Here is a 25,535-nt window from a genome sequence, read left to right as displayed (position 1 = left end):
CCGCGCGCCTGCCAATCACCGCCTTTCCCCGCTCGCTATTGGCTCGCCGCGCCGTCGCTAGGGGGCGGGAGCCGCGCCGTGCCGACGGCGCTGCCACCGTGGTGGGGGGCGCGGCGCGCATGCGCGGCCGCGCGCCGCGCTCCCTCCCTCTCCCCCGCTCCTCCGGGGTTTGCGCAGCGCCGAGAGCGGCGCGTGCAAAGGGCACGGGGGCGGGTGCAAGCGTGCAAAGGAGTGCGTGCATAGCGTGCAAGCGTGCAAGGGCGCGGGTGCATAGCGTGCAAGCGTGCAAGCGGGAGGGTGCGTAGCGTGCAAGGGCGCAAGGGCGCGGGTGCATAGCGTGCAAGCGTGCAAGCAGGCGGGTGCATAGCGTGCAAGGGTGCAGGTGCATAGCGTACAAGAGCGTGGGTGCATAGATGCAAGCGTGCAAGAGGGCGGGTGCATAGCGTGCAAGGCGCATAGGTGTGCAGCGGGAACGCGTGTGTGCAATGGGAACACGCGGGTGTGCAACGGGCGCCCCGCAACGGTTGCACGCCTATGCAACGGGCACGCGCCTGCAACCGTCACATGCTTGCGCAAAACACGCGTTCACGCCTGCGCCACGGGCGCCTGCACGCGGACAAAGCGGGCGCCTCCGTGTGCGAGGCGTGCAAAGGGAGCGCGCCCGCGTGTGCGAGGAGCACGGGCCCGCGGCCCCGCTGGATGCTCCCCGGGGCGGCTGGCGTGGCTTCGCCCACGCCGGCCCATTTCTACTTCCTAAACGCAGGTTTCGCTTCTCGCAGGCGTCGCCTCTCGCGTTTCCCCCTTTTCACCCCAAAAACACGCAACGACGACGTTTTCCTCTCATCCAGGATCGCGCTGGGTGCAGCAAATCCCCCCCATCCGCAGCAACACCTCAGCGCAGCACCCCCGCAAAGGAGATTTCAAGAAGATTTGGGCTTTTGGGTTTTGGTTTTTTTTTGGCACTTGAGAGCCTTTTTTTTCATCCTCGCCGCTACCCGGTGCCCACCACTTCCTTCGAGCAAGGCAGGAATTCCCCAGCTGCGCGCTGGTTTTACCGCCCCGTGGATCTGCATCCCGCGGAAAAGGAGCGAGCCGGGGAAGGAGCACGCACGCCGCGGCAAAGCTGCTTAAGCGCCTCGGCGCCGGGCTGCGGCGTGGATTAGACACCTGCAAGGCTTAAGACATCTTAATTTGATGGTAGGGCCGCGTCCCCGCACCTACAGCGCGCCGGGGTCGACGAAGAACGGGGCAAAGCTTCAGCACGCAGCCGAAACCCCGCTGTGGTGGCTGGGATGGGGAGCAGAGCGGCTGCGGTTAAATGGTTTTAATATTTGGAGGTAAGAAAGCACCCAGGGAAGAAAAAATAAAATCGTTGTTTACAGAGTGTTGGTGGAGGCTGGGTGGTGCACAGCGCTCAGCGGGAGAGCACGCAAGGAGTAAGTGACACAGGCAGCGAGGCGGTGACGTTATCTTGTCCGGGAACCGGGACAAGTCTTCTGCGCCAGGTACAGAAACACCCGCGAGCGGGTGGCAGCGTTGGGCCCTTGGGGGACGCTTGTTTCTGGTGCCCAAGCAGCAGGTACAGGTTTTCTACCTCCTCGCTGACATCCGTGAGCATCAGACAACCATCGGTCTGCGTTAGCCACCACCACGAACCCCCGTCGGACACGTCAGCGACACACAAGCAGCTTGGGATGGGACGGACGGCCTCGTTGGCCGCTGCAGGTTGGCTTGGAGGACTCGAGTGACGTCTACGTGGCGGTACCTGCGGTAGGAATGTTGAAACTGGCCTGGGTGGAGGATGAGCAGGAAGATCTTGGCTGTGGAAGCAGCAGAAGGCAGGAGAAGAGATGGAAGAAGAGGTGGTGGTGATGCACCATGGTCGGCAGGTCCTCAAGCCCTTGGCTCGTTGGGTTGAGAGACAATAGCCAGAAAATGAATCCTCGTAACTCACAGAGAAGGAAGGATGGAGCGAAAATCACCGACAGGTACAAAAGGGAACGTCCAAAACCTAAGAAAAGCCTGTGAGCTGTGACAAGGATGCAATAGCTGCAGTCCCTTGTCCTCTGTCATCGCAAGGAAAGCTGGCTAGACCACCCGGCACGAGCGTCTTGGTGCTTGTGAGTTTGGGGGGGGGTGCGATGGTGCGGCCACCAGAGCAAAATCAATTTTAATTTAAAACCAAAATGCCTTCCCTTTCAGTAAGGTCTCTGACAGCGTTGCAACATAATTTCATAGAACCATAGAATAGTTTAGGTTGGAAAAGACCCTTAAGGTCATCAGGTCCAACCCTTAACCCAGCACTGCCAAGGCCACCACTAAACCATGTCCCTCAGCACCACATCTCCCCGGCTTTTCAATACCCCCAGGGATGGGGACTCAGCCCCTGCCCTGGGCAGCCTGGGCCAGGGCCTGACAGCCCTTTGGGGAAGAAGTTTTTCCTAATATCCAACCTAACCCTGCCCTGGCGCAGCTTGAAGCTTGATTTCCTACCTATCCAGACGCTTCTACTCACCCCGACTGTATCTCAGCCACATCCTACAAGACGAAGGCTTGGGTCTTCTCCTCCGCAGCTGCAGGACCAGGAGCGTTTGCAGGGTCCCCAGCAAGCGCCGGTGCTGAGGGTGGAAGAGGTGGCGTAACAGGACAGCGCCGAAAACCGTGCGCTGGCTGCCGGGCTCCGCTCCAAGCTGCCTTCAGCGCCGCGTGGCACGGAGCCCAGCTCCCAGGCTTCCTCCCCGGGGACCAGGCGCCCGCACCGTCTCTCCACGTGAGACGTCTGCCGGGAACGCGACGGGGGTTCGCACGCACGCAGTCTGGCGCTGCCGAGCGCTTCTCAGCATTTTGCAGCATGCTTCCGTGGACACAAAGGTGTCCTGACTCCTTGCTCCCACCTTGCAGCAAGCAAGCGACAGCAAAAAACAGCAAGAAAGACAACAGGGGCTCTTCCCCGGGCTAATTTTGCAGGCATAAAGCTGAATCCACGTTCCTTTTCTACCCGATCATCTGTGATGACAACAGCCGGTTTGTTTCTGTGCATCTTTTTTATTGCCCGAGGGGCAGATTTAAAAGGAGGGTAAATAAAAGACAGCGCTGGAGATGTGCCATTACGCCTCGCTCCCAGGCGGACAGGCCCTCTGCTACCGTCCAGAAGCCTTCAGAAATGGTAAAGCACCTTCAAAATAATGCAAATTCCCTTTTGTGTTTTCAAAGTGTTTGCCACGGCCAGGAAAGCTAGAGACATTTGAAAACCTTCTCACTTGCCTTCTCATAAAAGCTTAGACTCACAAGCAATCTGAGCTCGTTAGCAGGGATATTAGGAGGAAACAGCTATTTCACGGCTTGCTAGAATCATGAAAAATGGGAACGAAGCGGCCCCTTGCATTTACCAGGCTGCGGTATTGCGTGTGGAGGCCAGGGCCGGATTTATAGAAGCATTCAGGATCTTTAAAGGAATAAAGCCACTTCCTCGCCTGCCCAGGGGCTGACACAGCTCCCATCACCATGCACCGTTAGCGCCTTCCAGCATGAATTTGTTTTTCCTCCCTGGTGGAGAAAAATCTCCTTCACAGATGGAGAAACAAGACAGGGAAAGACTGGCAAAAAGCAGGTCTTTGCAGGCATGTTTGAAAGAATCTTAAGATGCTACCAAGCCCTGCTTCTCCTCCTCCTCCTGCAAGCTATCAGTCCCCTCTCGTAGCTCCCCAAAAGATTATCACGGCAAATTCTGCTCCAGGGACCGCCAGGTGGGAATTTCTCACTCAAACGGAGCTCAGCATCGTCTTAAACCCACCCGGGAGCACGTTGGTCACGCATCGAACCATGACGTGAGCACCACGGCTTGGGCAGAGCCAAACCTAGCTCGCTGTTGGATTTTTAGCATCTGCTATCGCCAAAACCGCAGAATCCCGTTCTTTTTTACCTCTTGACGTTACATATAGACAGGGGCGTGCCATGTTTCTATGCAAACCCAAATTTATAATTCCAGATGGATACAAATAAACCAAACAGCTACAGTAGCTCTTACCTTTATGCGTATTCCAGGCTGAGACTTACTGGCTACATTAAAAATTAAGCTATTTCCCTGTAGGCTTCAAAGAGCAGGATTTTTTTTTTTTTTTTAAAGTTCATTGGTGGTGAGAAATGCCACGCAAGGCTGGCTGGAATAACAAATACCTCTTTTTCAGGCTGATCTAAAGACCCTTGATGTCACTGCAAGGTTCAGGTCTTTGTATGGATTTCAGTAGGCTTTGGGATCAGGCTTGGGCCACAAAAAGGATGTAAGAGGTCGATGCAGCTTGAAGACTCCCCGTGCTTGTCCTCTGCAGCTCAAACCTGATGAAGGAAGAGTCACCAAGGGCTCGCTCACACTGCACCGCGCTCGGCCTCTCTCAGGGGCTATCGAAAGAAGTGGCCGCTCAAAGCAACTTAAGAGATTAGTAGAGAGCAGGTTCATTAAGGGCTATAAAATCCATGATCCAGGCCTTCTCCTTCAGGATGTCCACGGTATGGAAACGTCCCAGCAAGAGCGAGGCAGGCTCCAGGGGGTTCAAGCCATGCAGGTCGCCAGAGGTCATCGAGCAGTGGCCCATGAGGCACCTTCCTTGAACGGTTTTACTTCAGGGAGCTGCGGCCTCAGCTGTTTGGACGCGCTGGGGGCTGCACAAGAAGAGGTGAAGTTCAGCCCTGAAATTTGGAAGTGAAAGAGGAGCAGCCATGAATTTACAAGGACAGGATCAGTACAGGAACGTGACAGCCCAGACCCATTATGTCCATTATCTTTTTGAGATAATCCTGTTTAAAACATGCTTTTCATGCCTATTATCTCTTTGAGATAATCCTATTTAAAATATGTTTTCTCCTAAACATATTTCCCCAAGCGTCAAGCTTGGTTTCTCTGCTCAATCCTTGGGCAAAAATTCCATCATTTTCAGCAGGTGTTTGCTTAAATCTGAATAGTTGTTTAGCGATAACTCACGTACCACGCTGAAATGAAACAGGCTTCTCTCTTTCCCATTTCGTCTCACGTGCTGACGTTCGTTTCCTGGAAAACCTGGATGACGTCTGGCTTCCTCGCAAGCTGCTGTGCCAGCGTGCCCGTGCCATCCGGGGCATCCTGCAGCCCGGCACAGAGCAGGATCCGTGCGGCAGCCGCCTGCTGCCCAGCACACGCTGCATGCAGGGCTGTGGGGGAGACGAGATGTCAAGGCAGGAGCTGAGATCGCCTGGTGATTCCGGCCTTGGCCCGCTTCAGATGCAAACATCAGATTCCCAGGGAAGGAAACCAAGTCAGCAGAGGGAATGCATCAAGCGTGAAAAATGCCTTTTCCCAGTTGCAACACCCAGCCAAGCAGCTGCGTGGTGGTGCAGCAGGGCGTATCTACAGCAGTGATGGGATGCCTAAACCTGCCCGAGCAGGGGACGCGTCCTCTTCCGCACCCAGCCATGCTGGTAGAAGAACAATCAGCCCGGCTTACCCCAGCTATTACTCCCATCTTTCCCTCAGAGGTTACTAGTCCCAATCCATCGAGCGGTACTAACCTGGCTGAGCCAAAGCTAACCAGGTTTGCAAACGTATCGGGAGTATTTAAGCCAACTTGGTTCATTTTGACTGAGTCACGGCCAGGGGGTACCCACGGCAGGAGGGGGAGGCTGCGCGACAGAGCGGGCAGAGCAGAGAAGTCCTCCGGTCTTCTTATTGCTCTGTGTTTGGGGTGGATTTACTAGTGACGTGGAAGAGAGGGGCTTGAAACTACTCTGGATGTGACCTTTCTGGGCCGGGGCTCCCTGCCAGCTCGCTCCGGGATCAGGGAGTAAATCAGAAAGGTTTCCATGCACTGCATGCAGCAAAGAGCATCCCACAGGCGGAGGCTGAAATACCCCAGCCCAAGCCCCAGCTCACCCCGCAGACCCCTCCGACAGCCAGCACGTTGATCCAGCATGGCTCCAACACAGTTAGGCAGTCCTGTTACACTTGGCTTGTGCAGCAGGGTGAGACAGCCTTCTTTTCCTGGCTTGTCACAGACAACCAAGTTGGGCAGGAGTGTCGCTCTGCTGGAGGGCAGAAGGCCCTGCAGAGGGCCCTGGCCAGGCTGGAGCGATGGGCCAGGGCCAACTGTGTGAGGTTCAACAAGGCTCAGGGCCGGGTCCTGCACTTGGGTCGCAACAACCCCAGGCACCGCTACAGACATGGGGAGGAGTGGCTGGGAGCTGCCCGGCGGGAAAGGGCCTGGGGGTGCTGGTTGACAGCCGCCTGAACATGAGCCAGCAGTGTGCCCAGGTGGCCAAGAGGGCCAACAGCATCCTGGCTTGTATTAGGAATGGTGTGGCCAACAGGACCAGGGAGGTGATGGTGCCCCTGTGCTGGGCACTGGTGAGGCCGCCCCTCGAATGCTGTGCTCAGCGCTGGGCCCCTCAGCCCAAGGCGGCCATGGAGGGGCTGGAGCGTGGCCAGAGCAGGGCAGCGAGGCTGGGGCAGGGGCTGGAGCCCAAGGCTGGGGAGGAGCGGCTGGGGGAGCTGGGGGGGCTCAGCCTGGAGAAGAGGAGGCTGAGGGGAGCCCTCATCGCTCTCTGCAACTGCCTGAAAGGAGGCTGGAGCTGGGGGGGGGTCGGTCTCTTCTCCCCAGGAACAAGCGATGGGACGAGAGGGAACAGCCTCAAGCTGCGCCAGGGCAGGGTTAGGTTGGATATCAGGAAAAATTTCTTCATGGAGAGAGTGGTCAGGCATTGGCACAGGCTGCCCAGGGCAGTGGTTGAGTCCCCATCCCTGGAGGTACTGAAAAGCCAGGGAGATGTGGTGCTGAGGGACATGGTTTAGTGGTGGCCTTGGCAGTGCTGGGTTAACGGTTGGACTTGATGATCTTAAAGGTCTTTTCCAACCTAAACAATTCAATGATTCTAACCCTGCACAGGAATGTGTATCTTTTACGCTGAGGGTCATTAGCTCCTGCTGCAGGCTGATATTGACCGTGAGGCATCCCGATCCCCACGGACAATTCATGCAGGACACTTTGCAGGAGCAGAGTCTGGGTGAGAAGCTCCCCAGGACGCAGTGACACTAACACAGCAAAGGTGCCGGGGAACGGGGCAGCTGACGGGCACGAGGAGCCACCATAAACGTCCCAGGGCTGAACGAGTTCAGCAGAGCTCGAATTTACTCACTGAGGGGGTGGAGGGAGAGATCGAGAGATACAAGACTGTTCAGGCTCACTGCTGAAGCGTGTTATTAAGCAAACCCGATGACTGGGTAAGTTGCCAATTTTGGCAATGGCTGAAACCATTTATATATACCCTTTTTTTAAGAGAGAGATGCTGATGCAAGAGATGCCTCATACTCTCATGCTGGGAATGCCAACTCACTGGCATTACTATAGCAACTATATTTACGTTCAAGCTCTCTGTTATTTGCTCATAAGTCATTCCTAGGCAGTTTGCTAAGGAACTGAGGCTTAAGAGCTTGTGCAACCGTTGTATTTTTTTTGCCCACCCTAACTGTTTCAAATTGGCTAATTTCAACCAAATTTGATGGCAAGGCAGCAGTATCAAAGATACCGAGCTCCCGAAAGTTTCATGCAAAGTAAGTAGCTGGGTAAAGAGAAACATTAGCATCTCTATTCTGCCCCCAGGGGACAGGCCCCAGCGCAGGCTCAACCACGCCATTAGACATCAGAAAGTCCAGCAGGAAGAGAGCCAGTGAATGAATGCGGCAAAAAAACCCCCACGCTTGCATACGTGCATCTGGCATCCCCTTGCACGCTCCGCAGCACGGGCTGCTTTGGAGGCTGGGCTCCTGTTACTAAAGCGCACTCTCACTGTCATACAGAGGTTGAACAAATAGCTCGGCAGCCTTACCGGAACGGCTCTTCCCATCCTTCGCGTGGACATCAGCACCGAGGGACAGCAGCGTCTGGATGGTGTGCACGTGTCCTTCCTGCAGTGGTGAGCACAGGCACGTGAATTATTTATTCAGAACCAGCTCTACACAATTTCTGACCTTTGCATTTAGCAGAAATAACACAGGCCTGAAAAGAAAGGAGGCTGCAAGCGATCTGTCCCTGACTGCATACGGCACCTGGAAGGGCACAGACACGGATCCACGCTGTCATGGACAAACCCGGGGCTACCAGGAGCTGCTCCACAGGACCTTACAGCGGCTGGAAATCAGGGTCGGCTGCCTGTGGCAGTGCAGATCGAGTCCATTAGCCAGGGATTGCCCAGGCACAGCAGATACGCTGCCGTTACCCTACAGGAATTGGTCACAGAGATGCCACCAGGCACCTTCTCCAGTCCTCCTGCTGGCAGCTCACGAGAGGAGTCAGAGCTTGGCCCTCGGTCAGCGTGACTGCATGCCTCGCGTGCCCCTGGCAGCAATTTCGACCCAGAGGCTGAAAAAAGGAGTAAGAGGCATCCCAGGAGCATAATTCCCTCTGCAAACATTTAACACGATGTTTTAAAATCAGAAGTGTTCAGTTAAGACCCGTAGTGCTTCAAATCACGCTACGGCGCAGAGGTGTCTCTGGTGGTGGTAATACAGCCAAAGACTGAGAGCAGTGCCTCAGCAGGGCAGGCATGACAGACACACAACCCAGTCCAGATCCAGGCAGGTGGATCTGCTTTTAGACAACTGTAGATCCCATATGATCTTCCTGATCATGGTAAAAAGATCCACCTTGCACAGCCGGGACCTTGAGGGGTGAGGAATTTGGAGGACTGTCTCCCAGCGCGGCTTTGCTTTCGCCGGTGGCTGCAGAGGAGTTAACGCACGAACGACCTCTGACTTACAACTGGGTGACACAACCTAAAGATGTTTCTTAATAGCAAATTAGCACACTAATTTGTCAAACGATCTTTTCCTCTCCAGTTCTCGCCTCCAATCAAGTAACTCGATTAAATTGCTTTTAACTTCAGCTGGCCACGGCTGTAGGATCCCTGACTTACCTTTCGTAATTGGCAGCTGGCTGTTTGTCAAAAGGACTAAATGTCAGCAAAAAGCCGTGCGTTTTCCCACACTGTAAATTCACTTCAAGTACCACGGGGATCTAGAGTTGCTCTTACTGAGGTGTATTTCAGCTCAGAGAGCAGAACCTGTTGCCGATGTGAATTGTTGCGCATCTGCCTGCAGTACCCTCAGGCACCGGCGTTTCCTAAAGGATTACTCCAGTATTTGTAACGCCCCGTGAGAAGACGCAGAACACCACGCTTACACGCCGTCGCGACCCACAGTGTCCTCTATCTTTCCTGTGCCGGTAGGCAATTTTAAACGCTGCAGAGGAAAATGCAATACAGCCCCCGCACCCCTCCTCTCTCCACAAGCTTCTCCATAAATAAATCCTCTCTCCCTCAATAACACGCCTGATTTTGTAATTACTTCTTCAATGCAATGAATTAGCCTTTGTCGTGCGGCATGAGAATGGAAGGCCCTTATTTTTATCCCCACCACCCACTCTTTTCCCCCATTATCGTACGACTCAGTAGCATCTTCCCCCCTGCTCAAGGCTCCCATTTCCCTGCTGCATGCACACCCCCTCTCAGTGGCAAAGACAGCAAGCCAGGAACTGCTTTAGCTGCCACAGCCTTGGCAGCAAATTGAGTTGAAAGCGTAATTTGATTTTCATGTATTTATAAATGCAAAGTAATAAGAAAAGAAGAAAAAAAAAAAAAACCAGCAGCCAAACAAATGATGCTGTAAATATAAAGTGACACTGAGCCTCGGGAAGGAAGAGAAACCCATCAAATCGCTCCCCAATCAGCCACTCACCAAGACAGAGCTGGGATCTTCTCCAAGGCACATTATATTCCCCAATAGCCTTGCTGTTAAACGTACCCTTGGCAACCAAAAGGGCTTTCAACATGGTTTCTCAGAGCATGAGGACGGGAAGCTGGGAGAAAGGCCTCCTTTGTGGGAGCCAGCAAATGCCACGGCTGGGTCCTGCTGGAGGAGAATACTGTTGCCAGCGCTCCCAGTAAGTGTCATTGATGCTTTTGTAGGAGTGGGGCACTGGGATGCTGCTTCGTTCCCACTACAAGTCTAGACCAGGCTTTGAGTGCTGCATGTTAAAGCTCATGAGGTTTAACACGCAGGGATCTGAGCAGGGACCTTCCCTTGCTGCCAGCTGCCGGCACGCTGCACACTGTGGTGAGACAGCACCAAGCAGAAGGGAGGCAGCAGGGTCCCAGGAGGGATCCTGGTCAGCGGTGAGGCTTTTGGGATCTGCTCTGCGCTCCCAGGGAGCGTCGCAGGACCCGCAGCCCACCAGGCCCCGCTTCCCACACAGGCGTGAGATGGGAGGAGGAGAAAGCTCAAACGACTCTCACTGCCTGGAATTCAAAACAGCTCCTGTGCGAAGGACACAGATAAGCACCGGGAGCTCCCTCCGCTTTTCCACCTCTCCTTTCTCACGTCTGACCATGGGCAGGCCAGAATCCAACCTACTGGGCCAAAGAGCTGCTGTTTCACAGCGCATCAGCCATCTTCTGTCCAGCAAGCTGCTGACATGGAGACTGGCCACTGACCCACTATGACCCAAACTGCCAGGGCTGAAGAAAGACAGAGAAAGAAATCCGAGCAGTGTTTCATCCACGTCTCCTCTGCCAAGTCAGTGAGAAGACGCTGGTCAAGAACTGTCACAGCTTATGAACTGTTGGTACCTACAGCTCCCAATAACTAGCAGGATGGACTCCCTTCAGGTATTACACTTTGGTCCAAAGGCAGCAGACTGGAAGAGTAATGCTCACCAGAGGTGTGGATCAAGCCCTGCACGGCCAGCGCAGTCAGCGGCGTGGGCAGAAAAGTGGTGAACAGAGCAACTCGGATACCCAGCACCACTCTGCAGAGAGCTGGACATGCTTAACGAGGGTCTAAAAACCATTAAACAGGGTATGGGACTGGTCAGGAGCAGACAGACAGTGGCAGAGGATGAGCTAGGAATGTAAATCCTCCATCAGTGGCGAACATCTAAACCAGCTTGTTTTAGATGCCTGCCTGTAGCACACCAAACTGGCAAAGACTTTGTAGAGGAAGCCTGGGAACAGGAACAAACCTTGGCTGCGTAGTGCAATGCTGTGAGTTGGAGGGCCGTCGCTCTCTTGTTGACATCGATGCCCAGCTCAGAGACGAGGAACCGGATGGCTTCATCCTGGGCCGTGACGGCTGCCCGGTGCAGAGGCTGAGCGCCCAGCGCGTCCACGGCTGTAGGGCAAGCCTGGAATGGGGAGGAGGGAAACAGAAAGCAATGAACAGCCTGGCCAAACCTTCAAGGGCGATCCCCAGCCCAAGCAGAATCGTGTCTGCCGGCCACGGTGACGACAATGAACATGTGGGATGTCACCAGCAGGACCGGCGCAGTTGGTAGCACCATGATCTGCAAACCAGAGCCAGCTCTCTGCTGAGCTTGTTAAGTGATAAGCAAAACCAGTGCCAGAAAAGAAGAACCAAGCCCCTTCTCTCTTCAGTTGGAACACATACGACGAGTTTCAACTCTTTAGAGCAGCAAGAAACAACCCATGTCCAGCCTCTGTGCTGGTGGAGAAGAACTTGGACAGAGGTAGAGGGAGGGAGATGAGTGGATGACCTCATGAGATCTCTTCTGTGAGAACCGCAAAGACGTAAAATCAAGAAGGGTAACGGAAGTAATACACAGTGCGCTCATCTTAAAAGGATATAATCCAGCCTCTTGAAGTCTAGTGGGCCTGACTCATGGCTTTATAAAACCTAGAAAGTAGCAACATTGCCATTAGCGTTTCCAGTGCTGCTTCATGGCAGTAAGCCAGGGCACCACAACGAGGAAATTAAATCAACTATTCCATCTTTATTGCTTGAAATGTGAGGCTAAAAACGTAAGCAAACTTCACAAATATTTTATCCTGTAAGGGCCAGATGAGCAAAGACAAGCACATGAATGTCTCCTCAAGTCAACAAGTATCTGCGCACTCGAACACAACCTGGGCATCAAACCATCTCTGCCGGGTGAGGCCGCATGTTCCAGCTGAGTGAGTCCAAAGCCTGGGATCTTGAAAAGTGTGGTACCAGCTTCCCTGGCCCAATCCGTGCCGTGCTGGGGGCTCAGCTGGCCAATTCAACCTGCCAGTGTGGCACAAACAGATTCACTGGTTCTCCCATGCTAGCTTTCTGCCAGGCCAGTGAGCTGCACCAGTTCAGCACGGTGTCCGACGAACACCAGAGCTGGGGCAGGGGAGAGGCAAAGTGAGGGCAAAGTAGGTGAGAAGGGAGGCACAACCCCACCTCCGTGAGAATCAGCCATTAGGTGGGCTCCAACCATCTCGCATCAGTTCAGCAGTCAATAAATAACGCAGCGGCCTGGTTCCTGCTACGCACAATTGGCTCTAATGACATCCCTGTTACGCCTTGATGTTGGAGGAAATCGGAGATTACTGGGAGACAACACAGGAGCAGCAGCTGCCACAGGAGAGGGAGGCCAGAGACGAGCTGCTGCCGGCACAGCCAGGCGCCTCCGTGTTATCCACGGCACTGCCACGAGAGCCTCCACGCCAAGCCCTGGCACTCCCGAGCGCTGGTCTGGGCTTTGCCACAGCTGCCCCTGCAGTGCTGGGCAAGTCCTGTCCTCTCCTGCCACCGCCTTGTGTCTCCATCCCCCTTCACCAGCTATAGGGACATATCCCTGTCCCTGGATGAGATCTTCACCATGAGCTGAGTCCTGGTGGCCTTACTCTGCAAGATCTTGCTCATCTCCAGGAGGAATTTGCCTTTTTTCGCAATTCACTTCTTTACAATTTGGGAATTTGCTTCTTTACAATATGGTTATGGTGAACGAACGCATGGATTGCCTGTTCTGGCAGTTTTAGGTCAGGTCCTGGAGGAGGGAGGGGAGGCTTTTGGCACCTACCTGGTGTTTTTCCAGGAGCAGGCAGGCAATGTTGACGTGCCCGTTCTGGATAGCATCCATAAAGGGAGTGACTCCACATTTGTCTCTGCTGTCAGGTTTGTACTGGCATCTGGGAGAGAAGACAAAAGCCAGGACAGAGTTGTTGGCGGCTCTACAAACCCTTACTGCACCAGTTGCTTTGCACTGGTGGGGCAGGAGACTATCAGCAGATGGGATGGGAAATGGCAGATATAAAGCCTGCCCGTAGACCATGCATAAACCTATCTCGGTGCTTTATGGCTCGGGGTACGGTCTGCTGGGGTTTTTTGGGCCAGAGATCTGGTACTCAGCCAGTGCAGCTTGCTCGTGCTGCAGGAAAGCCAGGGCTCTACAGATCATTTATATTTCCCTTGCCCCCTGAACAGAGGATCTCTAGAAGGGGTAAGGCGTGCACTGGCAGAGAGGAAAACCCTATCTTCATGTAACACCACCACACAGAAAATCAAAGCCCATAGGTCTCGTCAGGTTAAAGCTCCATTGAAATGAGAGAAGACTGAATTAGAATTGAAAGCCTGGCCCAAATCACAGGGCTGTTTATGCTGGGCCAAGCGCAGACAGGAATTAACAAGGCTGGGACGAGTCGGCTAACGGGAGCTGTGGCTAGCAGCAGCTGCGACGCCCGGGGAAAGCTGCTCCAGCTCTGGCAGCAGCAGGCAGCGCTGGTTAGGAAGGTAACAGGGTCAGGATGACTGGGCACGGGCTGATTTAAAGCCGCTTCACTGCAGTCTCTCTCCTGAAAATAAAGCCTGGAGGCTGAGTCCAGCCTGGAAGAGCTGCACCCAGAACCGAGCTGCCAGCAAACTGTTTTGTTGTTATCGTATGGCCTCGGAGACATCGGAGGCAACGGGAATGAATCAGCACAGAAAAGGAGCCGAGTTATATAACCGGGGTTTATGTCATAGCGAAGTCAGAGCCTATCGGAGCCCATCCGGAGAGCGTCCTTGTCTCAAAGGCCCCTAACTGGCTGCAAAAAACCCAGAGGAAATGGAGACGGCCTCGGGATCGCATGCAGGGCAGCTGTGCAACCCGGCTTCCCGAATGGCATAAACGTCCTTTGTGTCCGGGCGGCTGGAGCGAGCCTGGCGGTGGATGGGAGGCGGGGGAGAGCGGGGAGGCAGAGGCAGTGCCGGGAGGAAGCTTGCTTACCGCTCCAGAAGCAGCTCCACAACGTCAAAACAGCCATGCATTGCTGTGAGAACGAGAGAGAAGCGCAGGGTTAATTTATGTTTTCATGCCACCGTCCGTGAAACATAAGCAGGTTTCTGACCCTTTTGGCTTACTCATGATGAGGGAAGGGGTTCCAAGAGGCTTTAAATTCAAAGCTTTTGATTTTTTTTTTTGTTAATTAAAACATTGTCTCCAGATCTGGAGCCTTCCCTTCCCCTGATCCTATCGGAAAACACCAGATAAAACAAGAAAAAGGCATGCATATAGGCACCGTTTGCCTCTACCTGCAGAGTGCATGCATGAGACCATACAGGCAATTAAGCTGACACAAAGATCTTTTCTTGCAAGTATTTGTTAATCCCTGAAGTGAAATCCGTGAGAAGCAAAATGAACACAAAGCAGAGAGCTGGTGAATAGCTGGATGGCATTTCCACCCCTCCTCAGCCACCCAGACTACCCATCGCTCCCATCTCATCATCCTAATGAAGCATCCTCACCCAGACAGCATCTCAGAGGAAAAACAACAACAGTGGGGGAGGATTTGAACATCATGCACTGAAATATTCTCTTTTTTTTTTTAAAAAAAACACATCGTATTACAGCAATGTAAGGACAGCCTTGATCTGGCTTTTTTTTTCTGCAGGTCGTTTTGCAAAACAAATGAAATACATTAAAGAAAAAAAAAATCAAACCAAGCCTGGAGCTGCTACATCAGGCTATTTACTCCGTGAGATGGAAGAAGGGCCCCTGGCAAATCTGTGTTACCAGCAATAACCTTCAGACACAGCTGTACAATAGATGCTCTCTGAAAGCCCAAGGAGGGGTTCCCATCCTCCCAGATCTTGCCCAGTTTGCTCCTGCTCCCTGCCCATTTATCACCCCTTCACCTGAGCTGATGTAAATACAGGCAGAGCCACATTGTGAAAAGGATTTTTGAAATGGAGGCTTTAAAAAAAAAAAATACAAGCTATGTGAAGAAAAAAACACCCCAAGCAACACGATTACACCCTTTAACAGCAACAGAGACACAAGAAAGCTGCAGTGCTCAGATCCACTCTTGCATTCCACTTCCTCTAATTACATCTCCTCCGCTCTCTTGCCTCAGGCTACGGATATATGAAGCAGCAAAGCTTGAGGAATCAACCCAAAAAAACCCTGCACGGAGGGGGGGAGAAAATTACCCATCATCTATCCAGGGATAACTGTGCCAGGAAGCCAGCTGGACTGGTCACGGGTTAACGTGCTCATATCCACACCCTTGGGACGTAAACTCATTGAGACGGCGGTTCGTCTTGAAAACGATTTCCCCCGGCAGCTCCAGCATCGTCTCCGGCCCCTTGCCCATGCCCCCGCCTCAGGAGCGGTGTCTGTGTAACTGGGTTACACGGTGATGTGCATGGGGATGCTGCTGGCACCAGCACCCACTGAGCAGCAGCCCCCAGCATCACCCTGGGTTAAAATTATGCAGGGGGCGAAGGTGGTTTAAGCAGCTCCAGCCCTTCCCTGCCCAGTCACTCCTGCACCGGCTGCTGCTCCGCCAACGTGTGGTCCAGGGTCTAACCTGGATCGGTAAAATGCCCAGAAATCAACCCAAATCATGGGTTGATGGCTTTGCCACAGTGAAAGTCAAACATAGGAGGCAACACAGAGGTGGAGACACCTCAGTGAAGCAGTGAGAAGCAGGCACTGGATCCCACCGTCGCTGTCTGTACCCCCATATCCCAAGCGCTACAAGGCAGCGAGGAGACTTTAAGCTCAAGGTCAAAAGCACCCTTTTTCCTCAGGACAGTCCTCACCCTGCTCCTGACCCTGTCCCCACATCCTCAACCCCCAGATCCCAACCCAACGGCCACCGCTCTGCAGAGAGAGTGCTGAGAGGGGGCTGCGAGCCCAGACACGGAAACACAAGACCTGGGATTGAGCAGGGACGGGAGAACACGCAAATAAACGAGGATTAGCCATTTCTCATTCAGGCAACCCGCTCCTCGCCGCCCAGCCTGAAACATCAAACAACTCATCAGCTATTTTTCATTCCCAGGTCAAGCACAAGGACTAAGGCGCAGCCAATGCCCCTGGGCTGGGACTGTCACTGCAGATGAGCACAGTGTGGCAGACAGGCGGCTACTGAGGGACGGAGAAGTAACGGGAACGACAGCCAAGGAGCGAGATACCCAACAGATTAATTACAGCACAGCAGGGGTCTCCTCACGATACCTCGGGTCTTTCTGGAGAGTCGATCCCTATTAAATTTTTTGGGAAATGCGTTTAGGTAGCTGCAGCTTTGAGTGGTGGCTCCCCATGCTCATCTCTTCTGCGGGGGTGCTGCCGAGCCCTGGGACGCACAGCCTAATCCCCGCTCAGGGATGCGGCACGGTTCAGGTTCAGGTCAGCCACCACCCTCCAGCCCCACAACATCACCCTGACTTGGTATCCCACACCTCTCCCGTCACTCACTCGCTCCCTTCATCCTCCACTGCATCTCTGGAGGGCAGAGTTAAGGGGATTTAAGCTCCGGGAAGACCCATGCTTTATCTGCACAGGTCTGTGGGTAACCAGACCTGATATTCTGTAAGGGGTAATGAGGCACGGCAGGACAAACTTAATTCTGCATTAACATATTTTGGGGCCATTCAACTCCTTAAGGCTCAGAGGACTTAAGTGAGGCACACCTTGTGCATCGTTCATAAATTAAAATGAATCACTCCCCCATCTTAAGGATAAGAGTCAGAAAGCCAGAAACCAAATCCAAACTGCCTCTGGGTCATCGTTCAGCTAACTGTGTCCTTCTGCTCCCCACCGTGCCTACAGATGATGTCTGTGGTTCCTCCAACCAGTTCACACCCTTTATATGTCCTTTTAAACCAATGAAAAGGGCAGGGTGGGGGAATTGGACACGAATTCCCAGCAGAGACTATCCTGTTCCTTTGCGGAAAGGCACCCTGCATTTCTCACCACTCAACGCTACCTTCTTAAAAGCAACGTGAGAATAACAAAACCTGTGGTGCTTCTTCTGGAGGTTGTGCCTAGAGACCCTACGGTTCTACAGATTTGCCACAATGACCTAAACCACCAAGCGTTTGGACAAAAACGGATCATTTCGAGACATACGTCTCTTACAAAAACTGACGACGAGACTATAAACCAAACTGGTAAAAATGTCCATGAAAAGGCAGATCCAAAAAGGTGCCTCTCAGCACCTGTTTTAGTTTTAGGATTTTTAAAATGCCAGGATATGCTTGGAGCCTTGCAGATTTTCCAAGTGCAATTCGCAGCTCTATACGCCAGCAAGGAAAAGCGTTACTGCAGCGTGTTCTGAGCCGTGGGAGCTTGGACACCTCTGTCACAGGGAGGCAGAGATGGAGACGAACACCCTGGTCCAAGGAGGCCAAAGTCAGTGGGTGATCACCAGCGCTCCTGGCGCAGATCCACCACTCCCAAGAGAACATAACTGTCACGCACCACAAAAACACGCTTTGAGTACAGGCAAAATCCGGTGAAATGGGAACTCAGGACCCTCCAACCTCACAAACTCAGCCTTTGGCACATCATTAAGAAATATTAAGCCTAATTCTTGCTGTTTATTTATCTGAAAGCAACTAAAATGAGTGTCTGTCCCGAGGTGAAACCCTGCAAAGATGCAGCAGAGCACAGAGAGGTGAGCTCCCACTAATGCCCACCACTAGCCTTTCTTTTAATTCATTTTCATTTAATTTCAGTAACTTAATATTTAACCATTTCCCTGTGTTTTTGCATCAAAATAAAGGTCACACTTTGCTTCTCCAAACTAAACGTGAACTGAAACAAAGCCCCTTTCTGTTCTCTGCTGCCACCACAGCCTGCTCTTCTCTTCCAATGCACCTGGTGGAAACGGGACCCTCTTTTACCTGCTGTGTGCAGAGGCGTTCTCATTATCGTGCTCTCTGTGTCCCAGCTGCTCGGGGACACGTCCAGCAGGTACTGGAGGACCTGGGGATGGCCCTCCCGGCTCGCGATATGGAAGCAATTCCAGCCGTCCTTGTTCTTCAGCAGCGGGTTGGCTCCATGCTCCACGAGAGCTTTGATCACCTCCAGGTTTTGCCTGGTGCAAGCCATCATTAGGGGAGTCCTGAAAGAAAGACGAGGCAAATATAATAGCCAGAGACAGCGCCGTACGAACCTGATGGCTTTTGTTCTAAAATTGGAGCTTGAAGCATGATTTAAAATTGTCTGTAGCACCAACTACCCTGTCTAATAAAACATAGTAGCTCAGTGCTGGCTGTGGTAAGCCAGTCAGAAGGAAAACTGATGTGCTAAAACCACTCTGAGGTAGTAGGAAACTTTGCTGGCTAAAGGCAAAGACCTTCTCGAAGCCCGAGGCGAAATTTATCGTCTCACCTGTATTCAGATGCTTTGACTGAGGCTCACCACGCGCTGCCTATGGATCCATGAGGTTTTACAGCACTGTTTTTTCATGTGGGTTAACAGGGGTCTGGACTTTTGGGGACTGTTGAGACAGAGCTGTTAACCTCACCGTTTCTTACCCCAGTCAGACCCCCAGACAGGCAGCTGTGGCTGCAGGCAGCAAACCACAGACAACTCCGCATCTCCTGGCAGTAGGGCATGAGTGTACCAGCAAATGAGACTCTGGAACATTTCTGATGTAGAGCAGCTGGCCTGAGAGCGAAGCTTTTCACAGTTTTGTCCTGTTTCACATGTCTGGGAGCAACCTTTGATATTTAAAAACATTTTTTACAAGCTCCCCAGGGGAACAGCATCTTCTCCATCCCACAATTTCCGAGCTGTGCCTTGCACGGATTGCGTGTGTGCTCCTGGAAAGCCAGTGGGAACATCTGACAAATAAACACGACAAACAGCCCATCTCGCTCTGCGTTCAACCCCATACCCAGCGATGACCACGTTTTCGCACCTATAACCCACACGCTGCGGATTAACAACCACCCCAGCTCCTGCTTGGCAGCAGGGCAGGTTCACCACTGAGTTTCTCCTCCCTGGTGACCCGTTATCTCCTTGCCCATCCTTTCCCGCTGAGGACCAGTGTGGTTCCTGGATCTGCAGCCTCCTTTGGAGGAGCGAGCCCAGAGCCATCGAGGCGAGCGTTAGCCGAGGGTGTACTCGCAAGGCAAAGCGTGGGTAAGTCGAGGTGGTGAACCCACAGACACCTCCCGTGTTTGGCTTTACTTAAGTGACTAATTTCACCGACCTCACTAGCACCAACCCCTATTTTCCTCAATTACCACATTATATAACAATAACAGTTTAACTGCTGCGAGTGGGAGCTGCATTCTCCATTTTATCTGTTTATAAACTTCACCCAACCATCGAACGCTGGGTGCGCGCACGGATCGGACAGAAACCTCTGAGCTTTTCCGGAAAAGATGAACGCTTCTCCAGCACGGAGAGGGCTTATCTCCTCTTCACCAACCCACATACGTCAGCTGCGAGACAAAAAAACCCAAACCCTCCATTCCTCATTCAGGAAAAGCTGCGGCACAAAAACTTCCCACTGCACAAGGAATAAGGACTCCTGGGCCTAAACTGCAGGGAGAGAGATTTGGCTTAGACATTAGGACAAATGCTCCAGTTGTGAGGACAGATAAGGACAAGAAGAGAGTGCTGAGAAGGGAGATAAAATCTCCATCGCTGGAGATTTTTAAGAAGAGATTAGACACGCATCTGCTGGGGACGATGGGGCAGAGCCGAGCCTGGAGCTCCTGGTTTCCTGCAGCTCCGTTTCTATACTGTGCCTCGGAGCAGCATATATTTTCAATGCAAATGAGACTCTGTCCGAAGGCTGGGACATGCGCTAACAAGCACGTAGCTCCCCGGTTTTAATCCGTGGATGGAAGGATACTGCAGGCCTATCAAAGAAAACCAGGCTCGCACACGCGTCTGCACCCAGCTCACGAGATCTCTGCCTCCCTCTGCTCCCCCTGATGTCAGCGTGACAGTGGCACAGCCTCAAATTACGAGGACTGGGATGCTGCCTTTGTATTTGTGTTAGTTCAGTTTCAAAACAACCTCCCCGGGCTTTTATTTGTGGGCTGGGGAGAATCTTTGCTTTCTTTTGCAAAGTGGTACACAGAAATCTCCCTCCCCAAGAGGAGAATCTGACATTAATCAGGCCTGCTGCTTGTCTGTGGATTAAGCTTTATTTTTTATTCCCAATTCTCATTCCCTCACCATTTGCTTACGTGTTACCCACGTGGCAGGCAAACAAAAGCCCTGAGGAAACCAGTTGTTTCTTGGGTTGCTGAGGCTGTTGTTATTATATCAGTAGCAAATCTGACCTGAGAAGCTCTGTTTGCTGGGGGAAAACAGGAGTAAAACTTAGTTTTTATCTTCTTATTTCAGTTTCTGAGGACTGGGACACAAAATGTGAATCAGCATCACCGATTCCCATCAGACAGGGGAATGGGGAAGAACAAATCGCTGCGGATGAAAGCTTTTAAATTGGATCTGCTAAGGAAGCAGTAATTTACAACTTCTATGATAAACAGGGGAGGAATCAGTGATAGGGCTGGAATTTAGCCCAGCAAGCCAAGCATATCCTGGCTACATCACCCGCAGCGTGGCCAGCAGGGCGAGGGAGGGGATTCTGCCCCTCTGCTCCGCTCTGGGGAGACCCCCCTGGAGCCCTGCGTCCAGCTCGGGGGTCCTCAGCACGGGAAGGACATGGCCCTGTGGGAGCAGGGCCAGCGGAGGCCACAAAAATGCTCAGAGGGCTGGAACAGCTCTGCTGTGAGGACAGGCTGAGAGAGCTGGGGGTGTTCAGCCTGGAGAAGAGAAGGCTGTGGGGAGACCTTATTGCGGCCTTCAGTACTTAAAGGGGGTTTAAGTAGGCACAGGCACAGCCTGTTGTGATAGGTAATGGTTTTAAACTAAAAGAGGGGAGATTCAGACTAGATGTAAGGAAGAAATTTTTTACGCTGAGGGTGGTGAAACACTGGCACAGGTTGCCCAGAGAGGTGGTAGACAGCCCAACCCTGGAAACATTCAAGGCCAGGTTGGACGGGGCTTGAGCAACCTGATGTAGGTGAAGATGTCCCTGCCCATGGCAGGGGGGTTGGACTGGATGGCCTTGAAAGGTCCTTTCCAAACCATTCTGTGATTCCATGATTCTACATGACAGCTCCTGCAGTCACATTCCCACTTTCCGCATCCAAACCTCTTTCAGATATCGTTCTGATCAGCGGCAAAGCAAGCCAGTGACCTACCAGTCTGCCTTTTTCAAGCAGTCTACACTCGCGCCTCTCTCCAGGAGGTAGGAGACACACTCCTCATGGCCCATGGAGGCGGCTTCGTGGAGGGGTCTTTTGTAGTCGCTATTGAACACCTCAACATCCATCCCCAGCTTCTCTACCAGGTAGGCGAGGACGTCCTGGTGCCCGTAGCGGGCGGCGTGGTGCAGCAGCGTGTCCCCTGAGCGCCCGTAACGCTGGCTCCGCACCGCTGGGCCCAGCGCCTCGTCCGGCCGCAGCTCGTCGCGGAGAAGGTCCAGCCGTCCCTCCTGCACCAGCCGGAGGAGCGGCCTCGGCCTCTCCCCTTCCGCCATGGCTAGGGACCTGGAAGAAGAGGCAAAAATCAGGATTACGGTTTCAAACAGCGTGAATACAATGGCTGCTCCCTTGGTCGGGATAAACAGAAATTACCTTTTCCCTCAGGAAAAACAGAACCTGGCCGCTCCCTCCAGAAAAACAGAAAATTTCCCTCAGCAAAGCCACAAACCAGCCTCTCCCTCAGGATAACCAGAAATTTCTTTCTCCCTCCAGAAAACCAGAAACTGGCCTCCCCTTCAGGAAAACAAAAAATTTCTTCTCCCCTCAGGAAAACCAGGAACCTGCCTCTCCCTCAGTAAAAGCAGAAATTTCCTTTTCTCTTGGGCAAACTAGGAACGGGTCTCTCCCTCCAGAAAACAAGAAATTTCCTTTCCCTTAGGAAAACGAGGATCTGACCTCTCTCTCAAGAAAACCAGAAATTCCCTTTCCCCTCAGGAAAACCAGAAATTTCCTTTTCCCTCAGGAAACCCAGAAACCAGCCTCTCCCTCAGGAAACCCAGAAATTTCCTTCTCCCTCAGGAAATCCAAAAACTGGCCTATCCTTTAGGAAAAATAGAAACTCCCTTATCCCTTAGGAAAACCAGAAATTTCTTTTTCCCTCAAAAAAAACCAGGAACCAGCTTCTACCTCCGGAAAAACAGAAACTCTCTTTCCCCTCCGGAAAACCTGAAATTTCTTTTTCAGTTAGGAAAATTAGAAACCGGCCTCTCACTCAGGAACACCAAAAATTTCCTTTTCCCTCAGGAAATCCAGAAAATTACTTCTCCTTCAGTAAAACCAGAATTTTCCTTTTCTCCTCAGGAATACCAGAAACTGGCTTCTCCCTCAGGAAAAAAAAAAAAAAAAGATGAAATCTCTTTCCCCTCAGGAAAACTAGAAATTTCCTTTTCCCTTAGGAAAAATAGAAACCAGCATGTCCCTTAAGAAAAACAGAAATTTCCTTTTCCCGTGGGGAAAAAAAACAAATTGGCCTCTCCCTCTGGAAAACCTGAAATTTCTGAAGGAAAAGGAAGTTCTTTTCCCTTAGGAAAACCAGAAACCTGCCTCCTCCTCAGGAAAAACAGAGATTCCCTTTTCCCTCGGGAAAAACAGACAATTCCTTTTCACTCAGGAAAACCAGGAACCGGCCTCTTCCTCCAGAAAACCACTAATTACCTTTTCCCCTCGGGAACTGTCAGAAACCAGCCTTTCCTTTAGGTAAACCAGAAATTCCCTTTCCCCTCAGGAAAACCAGAAACTGGCCTCTCCCTTACAAAAAACAGCATTTCCCTTTTCCATCTGGAAAACCAGGAACAGGGCTCTCCCTCAGGAAAACCAGAAATTCCCTTTTCCCTTAGGAAAACCAAAAGTTTCCTTTTCCTCTCAGGAAATCCAGAAATTTCCCTTTCCCTCAGGAAAACCTGAAATTGTCTTTTTCCTCTGGAAAACCTGAAATTGCCTTTTTCCCTCAGGAAAACCAGCCTCTCCTTCAGGAAAACCAGAAATTCCCTCTTCCCTTAGGAAATTCAGAAAATGACCTCTCCTTCAGGAAAACCAGAAATTTCCATTTGCCTCAGGAAAACCAGAAACCAGCCTCTCCCTCAAGAAAAAACAACAATTTCCTTCTCCCTCAGGAAAAGCAGAAATCCCCTTTTCCCTCAGGAATACCAGGAACCCGCCTTTTCCTCAGGCTGGGCACCCGCCACATTTCCCTCCCCTCAGCCCACGTCGTGCAGGTTCGCCGGCGCTTAGAACCCACCCGCGCTCTGCTGGGGTTGTGTGACGTCACGCGTGGCAACACGCGGCGGCGTGATGCCACTCCCGGGGTACAAGGGGTGACGATAAACAAACTCCGGGAAGGTTGCTCTCGGCCCCAACGGCGTTGACCCGCCCGCCCGCGGACGCGTCCGAACCCGGAAGAGCTGCGCCATTGGGCAGCGCCCGGTCTCCGCGCGTTCTCTGATTGGTCAGCGGGGCGGGGCGGGGCGGGGCCGAGGGAATGGCGCGGGGAGCGTGGAGGCGGGGCCGAGCGCGTCCGGAGCGGAGTGAGCACCCGGAGGGGGGACGGGAGCCTTCCCCTTAGCAACGGGGGCGGCCCATAGCAACGGGGGGGCCGAGCAGGGGGGACCCTTGGCTGGGAAGGGGTTAAAGAAGGGACCCCCTCTGCATCGGGGGGGCTTTGGTAATGGGGGGACGCTTGGTAATGGGGGGGGGGCCCTTGGGGGGGGCACTTGGTATTGGTGGAGACCCTTGGCAGGGGGGAGGGCTTGGCAATGGGGGGGGGCATTGGCAATGGGGAGGGACCCTTGTGCGGGGACTTGGTAATGGGGGGGCCCTGGCAGTGGAAGGGGGGCCTTGGAAATGGGGGGAGGACCCTTGGCAATGGGGGGGCCCTTGGTATTGGGGGGGGACCCTTGGTAACGGCGGAGCCTTGGCAATGGGGAGGGGGCCTTAGCAATGGGGGGGAGACCCTTGGCAATGGGGGGGCCCTAGTAATGGAGGAGGGCATTGGTAATGGGGGCGGCTTGGTAATTGGGGGGACACCCTTGGTAATGGGAAGGCACCCTTGGTATTGGGGTGAGCCCTTGGTATTGCGGGGAGACCCTTGGTGATGGGAGGGCGCTTAGCAATGGGGGGGGCCTTGGTATTGGGGGAGACCCTTGGGAGGGCCCTTGGCAATGGGGGGGGCCTTGGCAATGGGGGACCCTTGGCAACGGGGGGGGGCTTGGCAATGGGGGGGCCCTTGGCAATAGGGGGAGGACCCTTGGCAATGGGGGGGGCTTCGCCAATGGAGGGCACAGAGGAGGAGAGCCCTTGGATACGGAGGCAGCAGGCCAGGAGCACGGCTTGGCAATGGGGGGGCTCTTCTGGGCCAGTGTGGGGCAGCCCCGGTGGGGCCCTGGGCTACCAGGGGTCTCCCCAGGTGGGCACCATGCTGGGGGGCAGGAGGCCGGTGCATCCGTGTGGGGAAAGGGTTTGGAAACAAAGCATCGGGGAGGGGACAGGGGCAGCTCTGACCTTCTCCTCCCAAGTATTTCTCATCCCCACGGATCTTCCCCCATCCTCTGCGGCTGCTGCTCATGGCTGATCCTTTGGCTTCACAGCTGGAGTGTCTTCTCCTGGCTGACGAGCTCCGCTCCTCCTCACGTTCCTGACGTGATCGAAGCTGTAAACAGTGACGTGCAACACAACCTTTCCTCAGCGCTTTTGTGTCTGCTGCTGGCGCCAATGGAAAATCTGGGGAAAAGGGAGGAAAGATGAATGCAGGTGAAGCCTGAGCGCGTCATCTTCTTCTGTTGGGTTTCTGGACTTGAACCCTCTGCCGTGGTCCTGGCACTTTGGGGGTTTTGCTGTTCTGGGGTGGGGGAGCAGAGGTTTTGCCCCCAATCTTACATCCAGTCTTGTGCGAGACTTTTCTTGTCCGACAGCTCCAGGAATGGGCACAGAGCCGGTACCTCGGCTCTGACAGGTCTGCCAGGACCGCGTGGTTAAGAGAATCAGGGCACTTCAGTGATTCCTGCTGTTTAATCTGAATAACTTTTCAAGTGAGAAATACCATTTTTAAGTAGAATCATAGAATCATTTAGGTTGGAAAAGACCCTTAAGATCATTGAGTCCAACCGTAAACCTAACACTGCCAAGTCCACCAGTAAACCGCGTCCTAAGTGCCACGGAGCTGTCTTGCATTGATTTTTTTCTTCTGCTTGCCTCGTTGGCTGTGTTTTGAGGAACATGGGATGTTAGAAAACAGTCTCCCCAGGGAGCTCAGCAGGTGCTTTTAAGGCTGCTCTGTTGAGCTGACGTGGATGAAAGGGAGGAAGCAGCGTAATGGAACAAACAAACCCTTGGATCTTGCTGTAGAGATCAGTCAATTACTTTTGCCGCTGCCCTAAACATGTTAGAGGAGTTTATCTTCCACAGCACAGTGTAA

At 53.0% G+C, this 25,535-nt stretch overlaps 1 protein-coding gene across 8 annotated transcripts; it reads right to left on the bottom strand.

Annotated features, from left to right (window-relative positions):
* Positions 1 to 930: 930 nt before the first annotated feature.
* Positions 931 to 24,760, bottom strand: ANKRD16 (ankyrin repeat domain 16). 8 transcript variants are annotated; one of them, XR_015706830.1, is made up of 11 exons: positions 23,364 to 23,511; positions 21,284 to 21,631; positions 17,954 to 18,174; positions 14,049 to 14,091; positions 12,864 to 12,972; positions 11,040 to 11,201; positions 7,852 to 7,930; positions 4,983 to 5,248; positions 4,028 to 4,686; positions 2,516 to 2,618; positions 1,838 to 2,011 (listed from the first exon to the last, which is right to left on the bottom strand). XR_015706830.1 is itself a non-coding variant. In XM_087767424.1 (9 exons), the coding sequence occupies exons 2-9, from the start codon at positions 21,619 to 21,621 to the stop codon at positions 4,681 to 4,683; spliced, it is 1,224 nt and encodes a 407-aa protein (XP_087623550.1). In that variant the 5' UTR covers positions 21,622 to 21,631; positions 24,623 to 24,760; the 3' UTR covers positions 2,667 to 4,680. The 8 variants fall into 8 exon arrangements, 5 of the variants coding, with proteins under 5 accessions (XP_087623552.1, XP_087623550.1, XP_087623549.1 ...); XR_015706831.1 differs by lacking the exons at positions 1,838 to 2,011; positions 2,516 to 2,618 and adding an exon at positions 2,667 to 3,175; XM_087767424.1 differs by lacking the exons at positions 1,838 to 2,011; positions 2,516 to 2,618; positions 23,364 to 23,511 and adding an exon at positions 24,623 to 24,760 and having other exon boundaries at positions 2,667 to 4,686.
* Positions 24,761 to 25,535: the final 775 nt, after the last annotated feature.

The sequence above is a fragment of the Nipponia nippon genome, unplaced genomic scaffold (assembly GCF_047370975.1).
Source record: "Nipponia nippon isolate SJK-2023a ecotype South Korea unplaced genomic scaffold, ASM4737097v1 scaffold_3, whole genome shotgun sequence".
Taxonomy (NCBI): domain Eukaryota; kingdom Metazoa; phylum Chordata; class Aves; order Pelecaniformes; family Threskiornithidae; genus Nipponia; species Nipponia nippon.
This window is presented reverse-complemented; position numbering and strand designations above follow the sequence as displayed.

Coding starts and splice junctions, on each gene's coding strand:
- ANKRD16 (XM_087767424.1), bottom strand. CDS start 21,621: ATGGCGGAAGGGGAGAGGCCGAGGCCGCTCCTCCGGCTGGTGCAGGAG. Junction 11,202..12,863: donor TGCTCCTGGAAAAACACCAG/GTAGGTGCCAAA, acceptor TCCCCATTCCAG/GCTTGCCCTACAGCCGTGGA. Junction 7,931..11,039: donor CATTGCACTACGCAGCCAAG/GTTTGTTCCTGT, acceptor TCACCACTGCAG/GAAGGACACGTGCACACCAT.